Source organism: Tuber melanosporum, assembly GCF_000151645.1.
Source record: "Tuber melanosporum whole genome shotgun sequence assembly, scaffold_60, strain Mel28".
In the NCBI taxonomy this organism is placed as follows: Eukaryota; Fungi; Ascomycota; class Pezizomycetes; order Pezizales; family Tuberaceae; genus Tuber; species Tuber melanosporum.
The window spans coordinates 435,820-459,243 of record NW_003299107.1 but is presented as its reverse complement, the minus strand read 5'-3'; the positions used below and the strand labels follow the sequence as shown (position 1 = coordinate 459,243).

The 23,424-nt window shown below is 47.7% G+C and overlaps 7 protein-coding genes; 3 read left to right on the top strand and 4 right to left on the bottom strand.

Moving 5' to 3' along the window:
* Positions 1 to 2,108: 2,108 nt before the first annotated feature.
* Positions 2,109 to 5,437, bottom strand: GSTUM_00009814001 (uncharacterized protein; the record flags this gene model as incomplete). XM_002840933.2 has 3 exons in its annotated part: positions 2,109 to 4,404; positions 4,483 to 4,951; positions 5,201 to 5,437. The coding sequence occupies 3 exons, from the start codon at positions 5,435 to 5,437 to the stop codon at positions 3,353 to 3,355; spliced, it is 1,758 nt and encodes a 585-aa protein (XP_002840979.1). The 3' UTR covers positions 2,109 to 3,352.
* A 4,679-nt stretch (positions 5,438 to 10,116) lies between these two features.
* GSTUM_00009813001 (uncharacterized protein) lies at positions 10,117 to 12,294 on the top strand (the record flags this gene model as incomplete). XM_002840932.2 has 5 exons in its annotated part: positions 10,117 to 10,492; positions 10,639 to 11,324; positions 11,374 to 11,570; positions 11,637 to 11,868; positions 11,960 to 12,294. Exons 1-5 carry the CDS (start codon positions 10,398 to 10,400, stop codon positions 12,292 to 12,294), a joined length of 1,545 nt encoding a protein of 514 aa, XP_002840978.1. The 5' UTR covers positions 10,117 to 10,397.
* A 1,104-nt stretch (positions 12,295 to 13,398) lies between these two features.
* GSTUM_00009812001 (uncharacterized protein) lies at positions 13,399 to 14,415 on the bottom strand. XM_002840931.2 has 1 exon: positions 13,399 to 14,415. Exon 1 carries the CDS (start codon positions 14,331 to 14,333, stop codon positions 13,524 to 13,526), a length of 810 nt encoding a protein of 269 aa, XP_002840977.1. The 5' UTR covers positions 14,334 to 14,415; the 3' UTR covers positions 13,399 to 13,523.
* A 140-nt stretch (positions 14,416 to 14,555) lies between these two features.
* GSTUM_00009811001 (uncharacterized protein) lies at positions 14,556 to 15,773 on the top strand (the record flags this gene model as incomplete). XM_002840930.2 has 3 exons in its annotated part: positions 14,556 to 14,660; positions 14,725 to 15,240; positions 15,303 to 15,773. Exons 1-3 carry the CDS (start codon positions 14,616 to 14,618, stop codon positions 15,771 to 15,773), a joined length of 1,032 nt encoding a protein of 343 aa, XP_002840976.1. The 5' UTR covers positions 14,556 to 14,615.
* Positions 15,774 to 15,787: 14 nt separating this feature from the next.
* Positions 15,788 to 15,889, bottom strand: GSTUM_00009810001 (uncharacterized protein; the record flags this gene model as incomplete). Its single annotated transcript, XM_002840929.1, has 1 exon — positions 15,788 to 15,889. One exon carries the CDS (start codon positions 15,887 to 15,889, stop codon positions 15,788 to 15,790), a length of 102 nt encoding a protein of 33 aa, XP_002840975.1.
* Positions 15,890 to 16,024: 135 nt separating this feature from the next.
* On the bottom strand, positions 16,025 to 17,347 carry GSTUM_00009809001 (uncharacterized protein; the record flags this gene model as incomplete). XM_002840928.2 has 3 exons in its annotated part: positions 16,025 to 16,161; positions 16,232 to 16,367; positions 16,424 to 17,347. The coding sequence occupies 3 exons, from the start codon at positions 17,345 to 17,347 to the stop codon at positions 16,043 to 16,045; spliced, it is 1,179 nt and encodes a 392-aa protein (XP_002840974.1). The 3' UTR covers positions 16,025 to 16,042.
* An 877-nt stretch (positions 17,348 to 18,224) lies between these two features.
* On the top strand, positions 18,225 to 19,589 carry GSTUM_00009808001 (uncharacterized protein; the record flags this gene model as incomplete). XM_002840927.2 has 3 exons in its annotated part: positions 18,225 to 18,469; positions 18,527 to 18,704; positions 18,940 to 19,589. The coding sequence occupies 3 exons, from the start codon at positions 18,225 to 18,227 to the stop codon at positions 19,426 to 19,428; spliced, it is 912 nt and encodes a 303-aa protein (XP_002840973.1). The 3' UTR covers positions 19,429 to 19,589.
* Positions 19,590 to 23,424: the final 3,835 nt, after the last annotated feature.

Here is a 23,424-nt window from a genome sequence, read left to right as displayed (position 1 = left end):
ATATAAATATCTCCCCTTTTTGCCCTCGATTGCCCTTGCCTTCCGCCAAACGCTAGGTCAGAGTCATTGTCTACCTCTCCTCGCGATTACTCTCCACATGTCAGGAATTCCCTCTTTACTGTATCCTTCGCGTTGCCTCTGTAAACCCAATTCCCAAGTCCCCTAAATACCATACTCGTCTCGTGGATATTACTTTGCGGGTTCTTAGAGTCCTCTCGGTGACACACCTAGCACGGGACATCTCATGGGTGGGTTCTGACAACAAATATGTCCACCCCACTCAGGTTCGCGGTGCTTCTCGGGCACCTTGGGTACCAGATATCGTATTTCGTGAATTATAGAAATCCAGATAGGTAGTCTACTGACGCAATTGAAGTCGCCGTTACCAGTGCCCTCAGATACGTAAATTCCATACAAATCTCAGATCCTACGGCGTACAATGTCCGGCAATACCCGAGGCCGTGTGGTCTCGGCCAGCACCCGCAGGTCAGTATCTTCTCGAGACCCCATCTATCCTGTCATCGATATCGCCATCATCCCGGTTCGTTCAAGGCGTGTGGCAACCAATCGCAACCTTAGGCCACTCTTCTTCGACCAGTCCACCCCAAATAGAACTGAAATATCATAAATTACTGCCATTACCCTCCTCGGTCCTCTCCACCTGCCTCTTCCTCAAAGCCTTATCCTCTCAAGCAAGAGTAGACCAAAAAAGCAAAATGCATTGACTCGGGGTGCAATTTACAACTGGTCCGCTCGCGTCGCTTCCCCTCAAGAATGCGGGCCTGCACTTGAGGGCTTCGGGCCGGTGCTGGGACAGATTGATGGTGGATTTCCTTGGTCGGATTAGGAATAAAGCTGGATAAATTGTTTGCGAGTTGTGGCCGGAATTGATGTTCGGGGGTGAAATTGTTAATGTTGTTTTATTTTTTATTTTGTTATTTTTGCTTTGTTTTGCTTTGTTTTGTTTTGGTTTTGGTTTTTGGTTTTGGTAAAGGCAGGCGGTGTTGGCTTATCACTGGGACATAATGCCGTAGGGTACATATGCCAATTTGGCGGTTGTAGAATAAATGATCTAAACCCCTCCTCACCATCACAAAGTCACCCACCAAAGCACTTCCTACCCCTCAGAAAAAAGAAAGCCAGAAAGAAAAATCAGCTTTTCCCCGTCCAGCTCCAACTCATATCGAACTCCCCCTACCCATCCTATCACTCGGCCCCACCGCTCCCCAACTTCCCTCTCACACAACACAGCGGCCTAGATTGCTCAAAATTCCCTCTGCAAAGTCCCCTATTCCTCCAATCTGCATTATGCCGTTCGTCTCCTTGCCATCGCGCCGCACGATTTGAGCTCGCAAGATCTGTCCAGCAACGTCACCCACTCACTCACTCACCACCCTACATCTCTCACGTGCCATCACAGCCTCTCACTCGTTGCACGCTCTCCATCCCTGCATGACGCCCCCCCTTCCCGGTCACTCGCCGTCTTCTTGAGATCTAATTAGGTAATGATCGGCAGATCCTACCTTGTTACCACCCATTTGGGTTTGGCCAGTACATGATCAAATATGGACTGGGACGTATGCGCTCTACATGACCGGGAATTTTATCTTGTCTGGCTATCGGGCGCTAAAAGCCGCGATAACGATTCGATACATACTGAGCGGTATTCGGCGTATTTTATTTTGTTTTGATTTTAATTGTTTTTTTAGTACCCATTTCCAGTTCGGTTGTTTTCGCTTTTTTTTTTTTTCAGCGAAGGCCAGACGACACTATAGGTTGGGTAAAGCTCTGGCATACTGGCAATGCTCGTGACATTCCCATATAATACTATTTTTGCTCTTGTGGAAACCCTAACCCTATTCAGTGGCTAGTGTGCTCCGCAGCATAGGGTATCACTCGGGCGGTGCTAGCGGCAGTCGGAGCAAGCAACAACATCCGATACCCGCCCACATGTCATACGCGAATGGCAAACAATCCCCGGGCCCAACGCCACGAAGCTTTGATTTTGAATCCCCCTCCTTTCTTGCACTCCTGGGGTGAGATGTTTGCCCAACCCGGTGTGGGAGTGAGGAAAAAGAAAAAAAAAATCAAGCAAACACAAACCCTCCATTTGATGTATCATATCATCCGGTTACATCCCAAAATTGAATCAATCCAACCCTATAACCGTCCTAGAGGTTCAACCTCTTGCTTGCTTGCCTTAAGACTACAATGTTTGTCCAATAATATTCTAGGCTGCTGTCTCATCCACCGTAGCTTCAACCCTTTGCGCGCACAACACCGAACAGCCATTGTAATCACCACCACCACCCGTACATAATCCATTTCTTGACCTTCAGCACCCACTCACAGTACACTTTTCCATGCTAGTGTGCGAAAACCAAAATTAAAAAACAGGGGAGAAGGGAAAAAAGGAAAAATAAATAAATAGTGTATTAAAGAAACAATCGAACCGACCGTAACATATGATAGTAGACCTAAAAGAATAGAAAGGCCCAAAATAGAAATAGTAGCACCCAATCTAACTAACCCACGGCCAAAAGTAAAAGTAGAAAATCAGAAAACAAGGGAGGAAAGCTGTACGATCAAGCCAAATTCGTTCAACCTACTTTTGGTTTCTTCTCACCCCATTTTAAAAGGTCCCCGGGGTTTCTCCCTTCCTTGGGGGAAGGTAGCTAGTGTACCAATAACTCACTATCAAGGAAACCCTATCTTGCGCAAAAAAAAACTGCAATAAAACACGCCCTTCGCCTCCCCACGAAACGAATGTAAGAGTGAGGGGAAGGAGGGAACGAGAGAAAAACGCGACTGGAAATGTCAGGCAAACATCGAAGGCTAGGGAAGAAAACAATAGGGCGCAAGTAGTCAATGCTCAGACCGACAGAACTCAGCGATAAAATCAAAACTCAAGAAGTTGGTGATCGTTTGTTGAGATGTGGGTAACAAAAGACAGACAGAAGCCGCGGTGTCTCACTGCTTCCCAAGCACAGAGTGATCGATCAGCAAAGCACAACACGGATGAAATGATAGTGGGTTACTTCATATGAGAAGCGAAAACGGCACCCACGAAGAAACAAAATAGATAAAATCACGAAACCAATTTGACTAACTAAACAGCTAACTTAAGTAAATAGAATTGATAGACACAAAAACGCACCTTAGTACAAGACTGTGCTGTGCGGGGGCAGAGGAAAGAGGCAAAACTTATGGACCAGAAGAAGAGTGAGGACCAAGACAAGTCCAAAAGAAAGAAAGGTATCAAAGGGAATCGAGACATGAGAGCCATGAGACGTTCCAGGAAACCTCCTGAGACCCCGGTGTTATGTCCACAATGCCTATATCAAACCACCCTCTAGTCCCCCATGTGAGCCGCAAACAATTTTGTCACAAAATCATGTCCCCCAACACTCGACCTTGAGTATGTCGGGGAGTACGCAGAGCTAGAAGCTGAGCTTGTGCGCATAGTCGGTGCAGGTGTGCTCATCTTCGAACCACTTGGGCCACCACCGGGGCCTCCTGCAGTACATGCACTTCCGCTACCGCTACCGCCGGCGCTAGTGCTCGTTCCGCTGCTTCCGCTTGTCCCACTGGTGTTTGCTCCACCGCCGCTGGACTCTGAGTCACTACGTATAGACTTTGGTTGTTGAGAGAGTGATTGTAGTGGCTGTGACGCGAAGGAATCAAAGCTCGAGTTTAGGATGCTGCCACTGTGTGGTCCTGATGGGAGGAGTGAAGTGTTTGATGATGAGAGGGGAAAGATGGGACTGGAGCTTGTGCTGTAGGAGGTGAGGGCTGGGGGAAGCGGAAGGGCTGGGGGGATGATAGATTGCGTCGGCTGTGAGACCGTAGGGCTCAAGTAGGAGAGCGGCGGAGAAACACTCACGGCAGAAGCCTTAGTAGTTGGGATAGTGAGGCTATTGCTGGACCCAGAAGTCGTGGTGAATCCTGGCTCTCCAGCCCACGGGGAATATCCTCGTCCCACAGTTGGCGGTTGAATGCTCTGAGCTACGTAGCTGCCCGACGTGAGGTCGCTCGCACTGTTGCTTCTTAGACTGATGTTTTCCGAGGCCTGCGTTCTGAAAGGCGATGGGAGCGTGACTCGATCTGCTAGAGTGGTTCTTGGGGAAACGCCTTCTGGCAGCGAGGATGATAGAGAGCTTAAAGCGGGGAAAATCGTGTTATACCCGTCAAGTGCAGTGTGCAACGGCATGCGGGTGCTCGGAGCAGGCATGTAGCTCTGCAAACTTGGTGCCTGGTCCTGGTCGAGGTACAGCCCCGAGTTTGTTTGTCTACCACTAGAGGCCAATGGCGACCATTGCCCCTGCTGCCCGCTCATGAGCGAGCTAGCAGTGGCTATCTCAGGCTGGAGGAACTGAGGGTAATTCCCACTATACAGATCCCCACCTGATATCCCGCTCCCGCCGTGCGCCCCGTTAGACATTTCCCCATCGTATGAACCCCTATGGGAGGAAAGACCCATACCGCTACCCAGAATCAGACCACTTCCATCTACCCCACCAGCGCCGCCTATTGTATCTTGATGATGTACTGATTTTAATGATATGATATCATTAGACATTCCGGTCGAATTCAGTGTGTGATGCCTCATGGGGAGCTGACCCATCAAATGCTGAGAGTTGAGGCCGTGATGATGCAATGTCGACGATGTTATACTGGGGTGTGGGTGTCCCAGAGCAAGTGACGAGGATGACGAAGACGCCGAAGAGGAGGTTGAGTATGGGTGAGGGGGAAGGTCGATTGTTGTTGAAGAGATCTGTTCATAGCCGCTCACCATGAGCATATGGTCTGGTACGAGCTCCGCCATCTCGCACTGCACCCTCAAGAAGACACAGCTTCCTTGTGTTACACTTGCTGCCTTGCAATTGCTACAGCCCGTATTATCCCCAGGGTCCCCACTGCATCTGATCTTGCGCTTGCGGCATCGCCCACACTGAATTGTCACAGTATTTATTAGCCAGATGTTTCCCTATGGAGAAAGAAGGGTGTGTAGTAGGAGAGTTATATAAAATTGACTTAGAAACCCCCCCCCATATTAGAGGAAAACCAACGAGGTTATGTGTAAAACACCAGATCTTTTCAAGCAAAGCCGTGCTGAGGCAACAATTCTCCATCTTCCTGTTCTCTGGGACTGGAAGATATAACTCAGATAAATGAAGAGAAGGAAAGAGATTGAACCCACAGCTACTTGGATCCGACGCCTAGGTGTTCCACTGCTATTAGCGTTCGTGCTAGGCGCGTGGGAGGCAGACCCAGACCGCGAAGCCTGCCTAGTCATTGGGTCTGTTCGGGGGTTCTGTCTGCAGAGAGACAATGCCATTGACCTGTCGTGGGGTATGGGAGGAATAGCCCTAGGCGAGCGGTATTCCAATGGAGGATCGTTTGCATAGGTCAATTGATTCAGCGGATGGCGAGTCATGATTGGCTCCTAATGGTGTTTGCCAATATGCAAACCCGAAAATCCCCAGTATCGCCGTCGGAGCAAGGGCTTGGAGTAATATTGAAGAAGGTATTTCCAGAGAACTCAGCTCCGATAGCAAGATCGAAAATAGTAGTGGCGCTCTCGTAGATTCGAGTGAGGATGGTAAAACGAACGTGTCTGGCCCAAACCTTCTAACGCAATATAAAATGGTCCAATTGCAGACTTGGATAGAGGCTATCAGAATTCAAAGTGAGTTTGAGTGTAGGAATATGAGAGGAGATATTGAAAGGGAAAACGGGAATATCAGGATCTGACGGGTGCCGGACACTCGAAGGGGTACACGGCGCACTGTCTCCGTCCGGCAGAGTGGATGGTAAGAAATATTGGGATAGTACTTTGAGATCTGAGGTAGGAGGGGGGGTGTGAAGGGAAAGGGAGAAGAAAGAGATGGGAGAGGAAAACGCACGAGAGCCGGAATGAAGTACGGGATGGGGTTGCAGTTATAACATAAACACCCACAGAGTAATTCTGGGGAAGAAAACGAGGCAGAAAGGTGTGGGGGGGGGGTGGAGGAGCGAGAAACGGAGGGGGGGACTTAATGTAGGAATCTCACAGCAATTTAGACATAGCTGAAGCATGGTTGAATTATGAGAGCCTTCCAAGATACGTACTATCAATGTAATTTCCAGACACCAGCTTGGCTTACCCACTTACACGATAGTATCATAGAGTTTGATCATTGGCATATTCGAGCCAGGGAAAAGGTCCCCTAGTGCCCTGGGCGCCTGACAGGTCCCGTGCTTGTTTGTTTTCGCCTGCCCTCCTTTCTCCTTGAAAAAATAAATACCGTAGGGAAGTTTGTGCAGCTGCCTTAAGTCGCCAGAGTCTAGCTCCAGTGTATGGAAAAACGAAAAATATACACAATATGCATACATAAATGAATCCCCTTTATCTGCATCTGCTGTCTTCCTCAGAAAATGCGGCCGCCCATCACTTTACCACTGGCAACCGAAACACCTTCAGAACGAAGCGAGTGCCATACGGCTAGGGTCGGTGTGGTGCTGGGTCCAGTATGCTGGGAAAATATCTATGATAAGTTATCTAGTCGTTAATGATTTAACTACAATTAGAAGGTATTGGAGGGGTAAGTGGAATCTAGTCGGGACGGATAGGGGGAAACAAGAACAAGTTGTATATATTGGGTCAGGGCAGTAGACTAGGGGAAAGGAACTATCGGTTGCCCTCTGGAATCAATTGCACAAGGTAGCCTAAGTGTTATGGCGGCACTCTATCGCTGACAGAAGAGTGAAAATTAAAAAAAAACCATGTCATCCGCCAGCAGAACTTGGTCAACAGGGAATCAAAGTTCATGATTCACTACAAACGTCGGCTGCGAATAAATAGACTTTCTGATATTTCTTCCCCCAAGTGAGCCCCCACATAATTCCCATTATATTGATTGCCTTCGGGGAATTTCTGTCTCTGTTGCAATTATAATCCGCCCCATTTTCCTTAAGAAATTCATTAGAGGAAGGTTTCGAACGCCAGATGCGTGCTGTGCATCCAGACACCCACACCAGCCTCACCTTCTCTACTTCGCCGGCCAGATATTCCTAAGGCCCGTCGTATGGAGGCCTCAGCGCCTTCTCCACAATTCTCAGAAAGCAAGACCCCTCCCCTCATTCTAACAATAGAAAATGAGGAACCTGAAGATTTCTCTCTTTCCGTCAGATTAGAAGGTTCAGTCGCAGCTTTGGGCCGGGAACTGAGCTAGTCGGATTGAACCAGTTGCGCAAGAGTCCGAGCACTGCGTTTGCACAAATAAAGTCAGGCGATACGATTGCCACACAAAAGGACACCAGGACTGGCTGTATGACAAACGAGATGTATTGTCCCTCAGACGGCCGCCCAACTTATTCACTAAAGACACAAGAAAAAAAGCAAACCTTCCGTCAAAGGATTTCACACCGGGTAGTTGCATGTCTGCGGAGATAATTACACGATGCGTAACACACCGTGAAAGACAGCCCTAAAGTGTGAAGTCTGGTCAGGGAAGCATAAAATTCAGTCCAGCGGTGTGACCAATTGATTGGGCGCAAAAAGGCCCGCCACTGCTCATTTGCCCTATTCGAACATAGGACAAAGGAGAGCAGGGTGGTTGAGATGGGCGGATTCATGCATATCTGCATCTTCTCGAACAAGAGCCACGAACTCGCTTTTATTTCGATTCTTCTCTTCAAAGGACGGTAATCACCCTTCCAGAATGGTAGTTGATACAGCACAGGAGGCGGTTATGGTGATGCCAAAATGGTGAGTGATGGGAGGTGACGAAACAATTTTTAACGAGCTTTTCAGGCTTGTATTTCCGCTCAAAGTGTTTCCAGCAATCGCATAAGGAACAAGTTGTGTAACGGCCAACTGTAAAGTGATTTCTGAAATAGATTCAGACCCTCGCCAACTTGACAATTAGTTTCTTCTGCTTTCAGATAGAAAAGTCACCGGATGAAAAAGGGCGGATCACTCCAAGATCACCTAGCCATTTTGATCCATACTCTTTTGCCACACACACTTGAGCTCGGAGTCCTGATACGAAGCCCTAATGAAAATAACCAAGAATCTCGGGCTGAATAAAATTGGCTTATTTTCTTGGCTGCATGACGTCTCCCTAGATATAAGGTCGGCCCCCAGATGTTCTCGCCTTGTTAATAAAATAAAATTGAAGTAAAATAAAAAACCTCACCCCATCACCGCTGTAAACTAGGCATAATACCTTCTGTCCAACCAACAACTGTGACATGATCTTCAGTCAACCCATCAGCACGATAATGGCACATTATCGTGCGAGCTCAATGTGCTTTTCATTCTTCGCCCGACTACAAGATGGCCCGGATCAAGGGGAAAGGATCAAAAACGACCAATTTGGTGCCATCAACATTAAAAGGGTTGATTACAGTACCGCGTGCTAACGATAGGATCTCCTCTGTTCGCAGATAAATGGCGATCTTCGGACAGGAATCGAAATGAAAAAAACAATAAAAGAACTGGAGATGCAAGGAACCTATCTGCTTGCCCCCCCCCCAACGCTCACGATCTTTCCGTCGCCGGTTGACGGGGAGGTGGGGTTCTTTTTTTGTTCCTACCTTGTCGTTCTGAACACTGACCATCTCCTGTAACCCATCCATCATTGCCACATCACAAAGTATCACTAAATTGAGCTATAACAACATAAAGCGATAGTGCAATTTCAAAGATGTCTGCAAGTGGTGACTAAGGAGACGCATTCTCGTTATCGTGACCAGGAATAAAACCATGCAAAAGCCTTTCGTAGGCTTCCCAGAATTATCGCCAGCCTTTTCAGGCATGTATGATCTAGCAGGCCACGTCTGCTTGTGCCCATAAGAATCGGAAAACATAACACTTGTCTCTATAGAGAATTGTACGAAATCAGCAGAAATACTTTTCCGATTTTTACTGACACACCCCGAGTACATATCCTTTGCACCAACTTAAAAACCTTAGTAGGAATGATCAGTACACTGTGAAGGTAGCTTCCTGTACTTCTCCGGGGTGAGAATAACACTTTTCGGAGATCGACATAAGTCAATCTAGGTAAGCCCGTTATTATTGGTAAGGCGTGGGGATCAGATGCAGGAGCAGATAGCATCGAAATCCGAGAGGTATTTTTTTTCCCCCGACCTGTCCCTTGGCCGCAAATCCCAAATTTGGCGGAAGATACAATCGAGCGATACCCAAATACGGTCACCGTCGCCATTGATTGGCTCCTGGGCCAATATCACCAGGACTCGACCAACCAGCAGATTGTTCACTTGGGAGAATTGTGAAGTTGCGTGCTCCGCGATTTTAAGGGGCGTTGCCATGTTGCTTGAGCACTAGTGGGGAAAGCATTTAGGGGGGGGGTTGGTAAGTGATTCTCCATGTGGGGACGATTATGCCGTCTATGGAGGTACCCGTGGCATGAGGGAAAAGTTGGTTGAGCGACAAGATCGTTGGAGCGGGAGAGCAACTATTATCCTCCAGGATTCTAGCCGTAAGGCGGAGAATGAACCAATACAACATGAGAGGCTCGCCAAACCCATGATGTAGATAACCCCGATGAAATACAACCGCAAAGTCGAAGTGACAGCTCAGTAAAGATCCCTTTCGCAATTCTACCGTATGTATGTAGGTGTGTTTGTAGGTACAAAGTACAGTTCGCAAGGGGTACTCGAGTACAATGTAGTGCTTTCAGAGACGGTTGTTAGTGACCTGTTCCGTGAGAATTGTAAGAATATCTGAGAATGGGGAGTGGGGTGAGTGGAAAATATCGCAGATGGTGACCTAGCCTATGGTAAAGGAATAGAAAGTGAATGAAAATGGCTGCACCGCAATACCAGTAAATTTATGTTTGCTCGTTGCAACAGTTTCGGGAAATGCGGTGATCAGGCTTAGTGCTTTTTAGCAGGAGGTCCCAGCGAAATTAGCGCCAAAACTTTTGCAACGCGCAAGTGGGCCAGTCCATCTTCAAGCTCTCATGAAGATGGGACGTCTGCGGTCACGTGCGCAGGATAAGTTAAGAGCAACTGCGGCGTAGGTTACTATCATAAAGCTACCGGAATCCCCAAACCCGACGCTCTTTACCCCTGACAGGATCAATGTTCCCGGTTCACAACATTCGACCTCGTCAACCTCCATTCACTCTTCAGACCCTCTCACCTGGGCTGGCAACCCTTGATCACAGTATACCAACATTAGCCTACATACTTGTGCCCTCCGCTCCCTGTTAAGCCATTCAATTATGCATCGCGTCCTCGCCTAATCATCTTTCTCTAGCTGCACACCCCCTACCATCCTCCCACTTCATATTCGACAACCAAGCAGTTGCGACATACTCTGATATAATCGCCTACCTCATTCATCCTCTTCCTCTCTTTTCTATGGCCACTGAGCTTCCGCTACTATGTCTGTGCTACTAGAGCTCGGGGAGACAGGTGACATTGTCATTGATCTCCTTGTCGACCTTGCCCCCAAAGCGTGCGAGAACTTCCTCAAGCTGTATGTACCTCTCCGAGCTCTCACTAACCCCCCCCCCACACACCTCTCCCCACATTTCTTCTGAAGCGGGTATTCCCGCCACGGGAACCTGCAATCAAAAATACGAACCGACTAATGCTGAAATTGTCACCGGCGGCTATCTCCAGATGCAAAATAAAATATTATAATTTTTCCCCCGTTTATAGTGTTCAGAAGGATTTCTCTTTTCAAACCGGTGACCCCATTGGGCCTGACTCTCCTGAGTCAAGTGGGGGTTCATCGATCTGGGGCCTTCTGGAGGGTCCTTCCAAGCGCCTATTTCCCGCGGAGTTTCATCCAAAACTGAAGCACACGGAACGTGGTACTGTGAGCATGGCTACCGCCCCTGGTAGAAATCCAGATGAGCGCGTGGGTGGAAGTCAGTTTATCATCACTACAGGTGACGAGTTGGATTACCTGGATGGAAAGGCTGCGATATTTGGTAAAGTTGTTGAAGGCTTTGATACTCTAGAAAAGATCAACAATGCCTTCTGTGATGGCAAAGGAAGGCCACTAAAGGATATCCGAATACATCACACGATTATTTTAGAAGATCCATTTGATGACCCTGATGGTTTTAGAGAGCCATCCCAGAGCCCTGTCCCGTCAAATGCTCAATTAGCGACCGTGAGAATTGGGGAGGATGAAGAAATCAAGGAGGATGATGATCCCGAAGCAGTCGAGAAATCAAGGCGAGAACGAGAAGCAAGGGCACAAGCGTTGACATTGGAGATGGTTGGCGATCTTCCCTTTGCGGATGTCAAGCCACCAGAAAACATTCTCTTCGTTTGCAAATTGAATCCCGTTACTCAAGGTACGTCCTGTAATCCACCTGCTAAATTCAAAATACTAACTTGCTATAGACGAGGATCTTCATTTGATTTTCAGTCGTTTTGGGACCATCCTGTCGTGCGAAGTGATTAGAGACAAGAGAACCGACGATAGCCTCCAGTATGCTTTTATTGAGTTTGAGGACCAAAAGGCTTGCGAGCAGGCCTACTTTAAAATGCAAGGAGTATTGATAGATGACCATAGAATTCACGTCGACTTTTCGCAGAGTGTAGGATTGCCCCACTTTCCTCTCATTTTCCCTTACTCAGTGTGCTAAGACGACGTGCCGCAACAGGTGTCTAAATTATCCGACACATGGCGATCGGCCACCAATGCAAAACGTCAAAATGCGGTCAATGCACGTGGTTTTGGTGGATCTAACCAATTAGAGAAGAGACGCCAATACAGGGAAGGTAACCACAAGAGCCACGGTAGTAGTAGTAACATGGGATATGTGTTTGATGAGGTCGACGTTCGGAGACGCGCCGAAACATGGAGATCAGAGAGAGATGATCGAGGCCCCAAAGGTATCAGACACAGAGATGGGAATAGGGAAAGGCGTAGGGAAAGAGACAGAGGCAGGGAACGTGGGAGTGAAAGAGATGGCGGAAGATCTAGGCGAGAGCGAAGTCCCAGTAGCCATGGCCGCCGTGATCAGGGAAGAGATTCCTGGAGAAGGCAACGAAGCCGGAGCCCGAGGAGGCGTTACGATCGTGATAGTTATCAGATGCCCTGATGACCAACATAGCAAAGGGAACCGGATATCTACAGCTCTTGACTATATAAAACGCATGTTAGAGGCAATGAGTGTAGAAAAGGGATATTGCTCGATTTGCTTCTGTCAGATGTTTTTAAATACCCTGCAAGGCCGCCGCAACCTCCGTTCAAACTTTGTGATTTGTGACAGCAGAAAGCAGCAACGCATTGAACGTATCCCATCTTACCATGAGTGATGTCAAGTGATGCTCTGTCGCAGGCCCTCCCCTCCTTCGCACCTCCGCCACAATACCCCTTCCATACATACCCCAACAGCTTCATTTCCCATCCCATCCCCTAGCTCACTAATGAGTGGCGAGGAACGACCAGCCATCCAACCTATGATACGGTAATTCCTCCCTTGACAAGATACGGACCGTTCTAGCCCCCCGTTCCCCCTTCCTCCCTCCTTGACCCCACCACCACAAGAAAATAAAATCCGACAACAGCACTCCACCCTACTCGAACACAATTCACGGCAAATACAATAACACATCCATTCTTCTCTTACCCACCCGGGCAATTCCAAAAGCAAATACCATACTCGAGAACATACCGGTATCCCCCTTCACCCATGCATGCACGCATGCATCTCCTGCTTAAAACTCTCATTCCAGTGCGTGGTACCAAATGACAGGTAAGCTTTTCTCCCCCCCTTTTTTTGATTGTCTTTCTTTTCTTTTTTTTCAAACCTCCCTTTTTCTTTTTTCCGATGGGACTTCGAGACTCGATAGAGGCAGTCGGCCATTGTACGGGTTGTATGTGTCGTTATGAATAGTCTAGATTATGCCCCGGGGTTTGTTTACTACATTTGGGGATGACAAGCGGTGGGTGGATTGCGCCAGGAGATTCAATCAAATACTGGTATCATACCGCCGACCTGGCATACGAGAGGGGTGAGGGGTTGGAGGTAGAGCCGAGTGATGGTACGTGATTTGGCGGGTGGGTGCAGTGTTTGGTGGGACGGGGTTTCAGGGGGTGGGTAGGGTATAGGAGCTGGTTCTTTGTCGCTTTTAGGGAGTGTGAGGAATTGGTCTATTTCTGCTTGTTGCTTTTCCATCGATTTGCGGGGGTCCCTTTTTTGTACTCAGGGTATGATAGTGTGATTCAAGTTTGTTATCATAAGTCTTTCAACCAATTTACTGAATTATTACTGGTAAAGATCCATATTGAGATATCATACATAGACTCCCCAACGTGGCCGTCCCCCTCCCTTTTTTTTTTTGTTGCTGTAGGAAAACGCTTGGAGTTGGTTATTATGGTATAACACGGTAGATATCAGGACTTTAAATTTGAAAGAATGATCAGAATAGCACAGAATTTTATTATCTATAGGATCTAAGATATATATAAAAGTAAAAGAGGGATTATCGATGTTATTCACATCCCACAGCGTACTAGTAGATATACAGAATCTTCCTAGCTGTTATCCGGCACGTTCCCTTCGAGGCTTCTTCTCTCGTCTCTCGACACCTAACAAACTGCCCTCCATGGAAACCATATGACCCATTGCTTTCACTGCTTCAATCTTAAACTTTCTGAAGGCCTCTATTTTCTTGCCATCGCCATCCACCCAATATCCTCCATTCACCCCCGCACCCTCTCCCACAGCTGCCCCCTCTCCATTGACCTCCATTCCTACCTCCTCAACCCAGCTCCAACTCTCCGGGATCCTCTCCCTGGGGATGGCCACATTCCACGTATTCTCAACAAGCAGTCCCACATGACTAGCCCCCGCCATATTGACCCACCCCTTGAGCAGCATCCCCCTCACTGGCCGCCAAACCAAAAACTCGACAAAAACCCAAACATGTGCGAATGGCGACTCGCCCACGATTCTGGCGCAATCGTTCTCGAACGATATATTTCGGTAGGCAAGTACGACCCCGTTAACAGGCTCAAAGTAGGACATTAGCAGTGGGTCCAGGTGGTCCTTCTGAATGCCGGAGAGTGGGGTTGTGTGTGGTGATTGGGGGGTTTTATAGGAGTATTTAGGGGAGAGTGTTAGGTAGAGGCTCGCCCTGATTGCGTGGTAAGGGGTTTTGTTCGCGGGTGAGTCGGGGGCCGCGGAGGCGGAGGAGGAGGCATTACCATGGTGTTTTGGGGAGGGGGAAGAGGTGGTGGTGGTACGGGCCTTTTTAGAGGTCTCGGGGGGGGAGTTAGCAAGGCGTTTGCGCTTGTGATTTTTGTCCCTTTTCTTGTGTTTGTGGTCGCGGTACCCTGTTGGGGTTGGCATTGTAGTAGAGGTTCCGAATCAGACCGATCAAGAATTAGATTGCGTTGGTTTGAGTTGGGCGAAGCCAGTGTGAGTCGCATGCTTGGGCCATCGCAGAAATTGGGATGAGAGAAAGATGTAGGCCTGAGGGAAACATCTGTATTAATGCCGGGTAACTTTAGACCCCACCAACTTGAATACAGTCGCAAACACCCAAGACCCTTGCTTCAACTACTTGTACCTACCATCCATTCGTCCATCCCACCTCCCACCGTCCCTCTTTCACAAACATAATCATTCATTATGTCTGCCCTATTATCATTTATCGGCTGGAGTTTTCTCCCTTCAGTAGGCCCCCCCTCCTTTCGCTCCACGCTCCCTTCTCTAAACTAGCTAACAAATATCCTCACAGCTAGCAACCTCCTCCTTCCTATCCTTCTGGTATCGCCTAATAACTCGGGCAGGCGATCCCCGCCCTCAACCGGGCACGCCGACCTACGTAAAATCCTACAAGCTCGTCAACTTCCTCGTAATAGCCTTTTACCTCTTATACACAATCTACGAATCCTACAACGCCATACTTCTTGAGCCAAACTTCTACAAGCTTCTGAGTGCGGGAATGCGTGCAAGCGATCGGGAGCTAAAGGGGAAATTCCGGCGGCTCACAGTGATGTACCATCCTGACAAGGTCGGCACGCAGGGAGAGGCTTACTTCGTCATGTTGAAAGCCGCCTACGATACTCTTATCGATCCTGTTAAGAGGAGCGCGTATGACCGGTTTGGACCAGATATGCTGGAGTGGAGGAATTGCTCGAGCGCTTATGATTACTTGATTCGTGGGGTTACGATGATGGGGCCGTATTATTTGGGAAGTGTGCTTGTTTTGGTTATTCTGAATGTTCTGGGGAAGATGGAATTTGGGAGATACGTGAGCTTCCCTAACCCGTTTTGAGGTTGAAGCCCTCGCTGATACGGCATTTTGATATATAGTGGCGCTTCTACGCATTCTTTTGCATGATGGTCCTCGAAGCCTTTGTCGTTACTCGCCCGTTCCACCACTTCACACAAATCCCAATCTTGAATACACTGCTCCCCTTCGAACAACTCGCACTCGCCCGTAAAATCCTCTTTACAAGCTTCATCGCAATCTCCCAACTCGCGCCCCTTTTCCAGCAAGATCGTGCCATCGCCGGCCCTCTAACTGCGGAAGCGCTAGATCCACAGCTGGATCGCATGGCAGCGCTTCTCCACAGGACCGATACTGAGACTTCCACAATACTTACCCAAGAATTGCTCCCGTTCGACGCGAACCCTGTGATGCAGAAAATGCTTAAAAAGAAGTTGGAAGAATGGATGATTGAATCGGCGATTAGGAGTGCGCCAGAGGTTAGAGATGCCGTCGGCAGGGTTATACAGCGACGACGTACCGATGCTCCGGCCGGCGCTCAAGGAACGAAATAAATTGGAACTGATATCTAACAACAAAGCGCTTGGGGGGGGGATGATTTGTTCTGGAAATTCCTTCCCTTGATTTCACGAATTATAGGCAGGTCAAGGCCTGTGGTTTCCGATCTCATCGCCTCCGAACACTTTCGGAAAACCCTTCAACAAAACATAAATTCCCACCAACAAGCACAGTTATGTCTATGTCCATAACCAATGCGGAAGCTGGGTATTTACATGGGTTTTCTCTGGTTCAAACCAAGTAAGAGTTTGTTATTTCATGTCTGTTACTCTGGGGATTCCCTTGTTACGTGTGAGATGCGAATCGGGGTATCTGTAGGATAGTAAAAAATTGGAGGGGTTGGCGGCGTCCAGGTGTTCTCCGAGAGCAATAGGCTGTTTTCCGCTATTTGAGTACAATAATTTTGTTAGTTTGCGGTACAGATACGCATGCGAATGTGTATGAGGAAACGGACCGCAGGAATCTCGGAAGAGGGAAAAGGTGTCTTCGTTGCGTATTGTAGTGGATATGACGACCTTAGCGGAAGGGTTTTTGCGAAACAGCCGTACTAATTCGGCTACGAAGGGTGGGATGGTAGAGCCATCGTATATCTATCTACCATTAGTACCTATCAATGCCCTGCATCAAGTCCAAGGGATCACCACACCACATCAGCCCCGACAACCAGATCAAACCTTTCTCCCTCATTACCCTCATTACTCTCCTTTCCCTCACCCTCACCCCACATCAACCTCTTAACACTCACCACATCCGCTACACCATTCCTCTCCAGCCCAGATTTCAAGGAATCACAAACCCCCTCATCACCATCTGTAACAACCACCCTCCCTGCGCCCAGCCTAGCCGCCACAATCCCCACCAGACCTGTCCCTGCCCCCAACTCCAGCACACTTCCCACCTCCTCTACCAGCCTCGTCCCCGCCACTACGGCTCCTGGAAACCTATAAAACCTCTCCAAGTGACTCACGATAAGATACTCCGCTAGTGCCAACGCCGCCTCCCAGGTCCTTAGACCTGTCGTCCCACTCCCGGATATCACGGCGCGGGATTCTAATAATGTGATGGGCGGGCCAATGGGGCGGCCAGAGAAGGGTGAGGGTGGAAGAGTATATGTCACGTTCTCCTTTGAGGTCGGTGGGAAGGGGGTAATAGAGGAAGAGGGCGTATTCGACAGAAGGCGAGTATAAAGGGATAGTATGCGTTCGTCGATTTCCTGGCGCTTAGGTGAGGCCGGGAGTTGGTCGGGCTTCGACTTTTTGTGAGGGGGTTGAGAGCGTACATTTTCTTCCTCTTCTTGAAGTGAGTTTTCAGCGACAACAGTGTCGGCCACAGTGCGCTGTTGAATCCCCCCCTCCGACAGCAGAGAGGTCAGCCTCTTGAGAACCCGTGCAGTATACCTCTCCGGTGGCGGCGGAGGCGCTGCATCCCGAGTCCCGGGGATGAACAAACCAGTACATAACGCGGCTTGGAAAACCGGCTGTTGCAGGAGATGTAACGGGGGGAAGGAGAGACAAGATGGTTCCAGGAGTTGTAGATACTGCCGCCTAAGAACGGCAATCTGGTGCTCCATTCTTCGTCAGGGGGGGAGGGGGGGTAAAAAGTACTGATCGTGGTCGGGCTCAATTGGTGCCCAAAAAGGTGAAGTGGGTGGGGAGGGTTTGGACTTGCAGCTGGAACCAGTTGGTCTGCGCGTGACATGTCTTGGCTTGGCACGTGAGTGGTTCTCTGCGCGACGAGCACTTATGTACGAGTACCGGTAGTACCGGTACTGTATGAGTAACCAAGCTATCTCCGGGGCCGGCAAGACATTGAACCTTTCCAATACCATGCTCTTGGCGAAAAAACCTTCCGGATACCATTGACCGAGAAATATGCCATGGAAAAAGTGAAACCTTCGCACAGAATCACATTGGTCTGACCTCGCTTCAACATGGTATGTTCTTGGTGGTCTTTTGGGCCAAGAATCCCCAGAAAATTGCTAGAGAACTGAAAAATATTTATGAGATTTTTCACAATATTTTTGGATGGTTAGAAGGGTAAAAGGAGTGAGGGGACTAAGGCTAGGGTGAATATTTTGTTATTCATGGTAATGTGAAACCTTGCGATGGTATGTTTTTGCCAAGGATGGTATTATAGGTACCCCCCCTGTTTTCCTTTGTATTTGAGAGATTTTCATCAAATCCGATCCTTTTTTTACTGGGATAATAGCGGTAGATACTTACCTAACAGTTCCTAACGAAAAAAAAAAAAAACCGAAAAATAGATGGACGCGGAAGCAACTCGGGCGGCGCGATATTCGTGAGTCCGTGCCGGTGACTCCCTCCGTCCCCGTTACCCTGCCCTTCATCCCAACCTTCTCTCCTTCAATCCGGATTGCTGCCCCCATCACCTATATATCATACCACAACCACGCCTGGTTCACGGCTCAACCCAACTCCGGCCACGCAATGGCTGCTCAACCATCCCAAGCCAACATCGACGCAATGGCCAAAGCCGTCTACGAGCAATGTCTACAAGCTCCAAGCGACTACCTTTTCTCAGTTTCAGAACTTCAGGACTTGGTCCCTGGGAAAAACAACCTTGAGCTAACACAAAAAGTCCTCAATGAATTATTACGGACTCGCTCGCTCAGTGCCCTCACCCGGGGCTCCCAGACTGTGTTCCGTTCTGTTCCTAAGGATTTTGCAGAGAAGTGAGTCTCCCATCTGCCGAGCAGGTTGTTTGGGAGACTAATGCGACTGTACCTCAGGGTCAAAAATATGACCCCGGACGAGGAATTGTTATACGGATATATTCAGGAGTCGGCGAGGGAAGGGATTTGGACAAAGCAACTAAAAATAAAGTCGAATATGCATTCTACGGCAGTTAATAAGGCGTTGAAAGGGTTGGAGAGGAAGAAGTTTATCAAGTCGATAAAGAGTGTTAATGTAGGTCACTCCTCTGATTTCTAGGTAGAAGTGCACCATCTCTGTGGACCACTAGCTTGAGGCGCCGCGCTCGGCAACGGGGGTAGCTACTTGACGAAAACTGGGACGTTGCTTTCTGGGCTCGCCACGGGTTTTGGATTCAGTGATGTCCTGGGTGTCTACCTGCTAATGGTCCACGGTCAGGCACTTCAACGGCGGGAGAAATGCAAGAGCTTGAGCTAATGATTCTGTATAGCACCCAGCGCGCAATATCTACATGCTCTACGAACTCACACCATCAATAGAAGTCACAGGAGGCCCTTGGTTTACGGACTCAGAGCTCGACAAAGAATTCGTAAACGAGCTACTAACCGCCATCACCAAGTTTATGGTGTCAAAGTCTTTCCCAAAGCTTCCTGCCCGGGGTGTCATCGGCTCATTCCCTCCTGGTTACACTGGTTATCCAACCTTGAACCAAGTCTATCTCTGGGTCAAGAGTAGTAACTTGACCGAAGTTGACCTCGCAGAGGCCGATATCAGAAGCCTGCTCGATGTGCTAGTGTACGATGGGAAAATTGAACGTGTAGTGGGAGGAATGGCCTATCGGGCTGTCAGGAGACCGGATAGCATCAATGGGTTTACCGAGAGTCCGTGCGGGAGGTGCCCCGTTTTTACCTTGTGCAAGGAGGGAGGCCCAGTTAGTGCGAGTAATTGCGTGTATTTCGAGGACTGGCTGAATGCATGAGAGGGGGCTTGTCATTTTGCGCTTTCGAGTGAAGGAGTGGGCTTGGGTCCGGCATTGTGTGGTGCAAATGACCGAGAAGGTCTACTATGATGCAAACCACGTAAAACGTATAGTATCATACTGGTGTTTCAAAATGTAATGCCTTCTGTTATCGGGGCAAAGCTCATATGACCTAATATTCAAATTTCTGGAGGTCTGTATTATAGATTAAGTTCTATATAGCTTAGTTTTCTGATAGTATTTTTAGAGCCTATAATCTATTTTCCAAATGTACTAGAACTTGTGTGATAAATGTAAAATATATTTTACCTCTATCATAGGGCTCTCAGCTATCATGCTCTCTCGCAGTTACGACCACAGTGCTCAAGATATAGTTCCTAATCAGGAACAACTCAACATGAAGTATTACTATTATTACTCTTCCCGTTGTAGGGAGGGAGCAGGCTATGACTTCCCATCCTTCTCCCATCTTGGGAGTCTTACCTTGCCTCTCTGCCCTCAGGAGACTTTATTTTTAGATTCACTACTCTTCTTCCCTGGTGTCTCGCGATGCTTGTTGCTTTTCTTACTGTGCCTTGTTGGGTCTTGTTTAGTTTAAGTACCGTATTATCTCACATGAGAGCCCGCGCCTCAGATTAGGCTGGCTCATATTAAAATTGGGGCTACGCTAGTCTTGTGATAGTTCAATATCAAAAATGCCCGGTACGCAGCCAGACAACAAATCTCTGAACATAAAGGAACACTGCCCAAGCTACTCTGAACCCCTAACAAGCATAAAGCGACACTATCTCAGAAGTTTACTTAATTCTATCCTGCCAGGTATTCTCTTACTACTAAACTAAAATTCTCCTCTTCCCCAACGAAAGTCAAACTCAACTCCATCATTATTATCTCCATCTACAGTTTTACTGAGACTTGGACACATTTCAACGAAGGTCCATGTTTCTCCTGCTTGAAGTAACCTATAATATCTTCTAATACCTGTAGCTACAGGCATATATGGTGGGGCATCCGTGTCGAGAGTTTTAAGATGACCAGCCTTGAAGGAATATTTAGTATGATGAGAGTGTAACTGCCTTGCTTCCCTTGTAATATTTAGTATAGTGGCTCTAAAAGTCTTAAACTATTTAGAGCTACTCTGAGAACCACGAGATTGTACTCACTCCTACTACGAGTATTGCCTCAAGTGCTAGACAGTGCTAATACCAGTCCTGGTTCAACGTGAATAGTACTGCTTGGTGAATTGAGTACTCCTGTACCCCTATCTTGAGCTGTTAATACGACTAATTAACAGGATATACTTTGTACTAGTGATTGGATCTTCAGACTTAAGCTGGCCAATATCAGTATTAGTATTAATATTAATATTATTGATAGCTGTTGAAGGTTTCAGATTACCTGAACGGATATCAAGGTTAGAGGAGCTTGTAGGAGGCAAGATAGGTGATAGGTTTTCTATAAAAAGATCAAGGTCCTCACCACTCTCAGAACTTGGACTTAAACATTTATCAGATGTGCCTAGCAGTTCATAAAATTTCCATGCAGATATAGCATTCATTAATGGTTTAGTTTGAAGCCTCTTAATAGAAATCTCACCATTACTAAAGCTATTAATTGGTAATAAGAGTTCTAATGACTTAAAGCTTTTTACAATAACTTCTTGTTGCTCACAGGAAAACTGCGACCATGTTTGTCCAATACAGTAAGTTATCATTATGTACATCTCTTCAACAGGGCTCTTACTTTGGACATCTTTATGTTTAATTTCAAGATGGGCAAGTTTATCCTTAATGGCCTTCTCTGATTATAGTTAGTACTAGCACAAGGTCCAAGTCTGGAAAACATTAGTAGAAAATAAAATATTTGAAAACAATACTACTTTTTGTAGATTCTTGAATGGACAATTAATGGAGAGATCCAATGGTTGTAACAGACCCGTATATCGTGCTGAAATCATTGATAGTAATATATTTTCAGAAACATAAAGTATCTTGACAGGATCAGTCTTATGTGTATATAAAAGGTTTTTGTAATAAGAAGGGTAGGTTGCTATCCAAGGACTGGTACCAGCTACTCAGTAAGCTAAGTAAGAATTATAACTGTATTGACATATGCTAGTTGATTAAACTTTACTACTACTTGTAAGTGATAATACATTTCCTCTTTTATCCTTAGTGTGCAGTTGCATTTCAATACACTTTGAAAAATAATATCACGAATGTGACTTGGCGAGGAAAAGGTTTTCACATGATACATGGTTATAAGACACAGGTATGTTACTGTTTCACACATATGACTCATTCGAGTCATATGATTTGTTATGTGTGAGATTTGTGATGCTTTCGCACATGGCTCAAATATGAGTTATGGGATGTGTGCCTGACGAGTATGCCTTGCGAGTGTACCTTGCTGGTATGCCTTATGCATATGATTTATGTTTCGCACATGACCTCATTATGAGGTCATCGGTTTCACACATATGACTCAGTCAAGTCATATGACTTGTTTATTATGTTATAATTGGTTTATGAGTTTTTGCACATGACCTCGCTATGAGGTCATGGGTTTTGAGCATGTGACCACATTGGTCACATGACTAGTTTGTTATGATTTGGTTTCGCACATGTGACCACTTTGGGTCACATGACTATGGGCGGGAAGAACACTATATAAGGAGGCCAATGCGGCCCAGGAGGATAGGTTCTTCACACTTTGTTCAAAGTACTTTTCCTCATCCTTGCTATTGCTTCACCCCAAGCGATTCTTTCGCACCTATGGTGGGCCTTGATGCCTTGGATTCTGGGGGAGATATCTGTGTTTACTCAGTAGTTCCTGGAGTTCTTAGTGTTGAGGTCTGTTAGGTGTTACGTGGTGGATTACTTGTTTGCTTCTTGTTTTGTTGCTTGCTGGTTATCTCACGATACTGGCACTTCGAGCTACTCATCATGGTCACTTATGAGCCCCTTTTGGTAAAATGCCTACGGCTTCCTGTCTATCGTCTACTCGTAGGTTGCGCATTTGATTAGGGGAATTGGACATTGTGTTTGGGGAAATCACCCGTGTTATTCTTCGGGCCAGCTCATGTTTTTTGTTGGGTTTTAATGGAGTCCTTAGTTCTCAAGATACAAAACACCCTTGGATTATACTGATGACCTTCCCAAGTTCAACTCGTCATACCAGCCGCATCATTCCTCAGGGGGCAGGACGGTACCCGCCCAGTCCCTCCTTGTTACATTACGTTTCTACGGTCAGAATCCTACGATGTTGTTTATTACCGTTCCCTTGCAAGTGTGTCCTTGCTGCATTTACGGTGGTTCAGTCAGGCATCACCTCCTTGCCTCGGTGGGGATCGCTTTGACCCTGTAGACTCTTACCCCCTGGTGTGGTTATTGTTGTTGCCTGGGATGGTGTGGGATGATTGGCTGCCAGCTACTCACGTTGTCAGTGTGTTTGGGTGGTTGGGTTACGGATTGTGGTTGGCAGCTTCACTCCTTGCAAGTGGGGCCTACCTTCTACTTGTCTGCTCCTGTTCATGCGCCCTCCCCCTTCACGTCACGTCAGTTGGGGGTGCCTCTTGCCTGTCGTTCGGTCTGTACCTGTCACCGGACCTGTGGAGCTGGCTTCGGCTAGCTCCACTTACTTTCTCCCGGCTCGGTTAGACTTCAGTTCAGCTGGGTTGGATGGTGTAGCTGGTTCCGGTTCCTTCGAGTATTGTTGCTGCCTCCTTTGTGGCTCCTGGCTGTGACTGGTGGGTCCCCCTTGGCTATCCAATATTGGGGGTTGGGGCTCTGTTAGCGCGGCCAACACCAGTGGCTGCCTGGTAGAGCTAGGTATTGGCTGTCCTGTGGCTATCAGATGGTTGATCTGTCTGGGGGTCTGGGGGGCTGGATGAGCTTTGTCGAGTCTGGTGTGGAGGGCTTGGGGGGGGCTGATTAGGGGGGAGAGGCCCCAGCGAGCACTGTGCTTTGGGACGGGTGTTATTCGCTCGGGGATGCC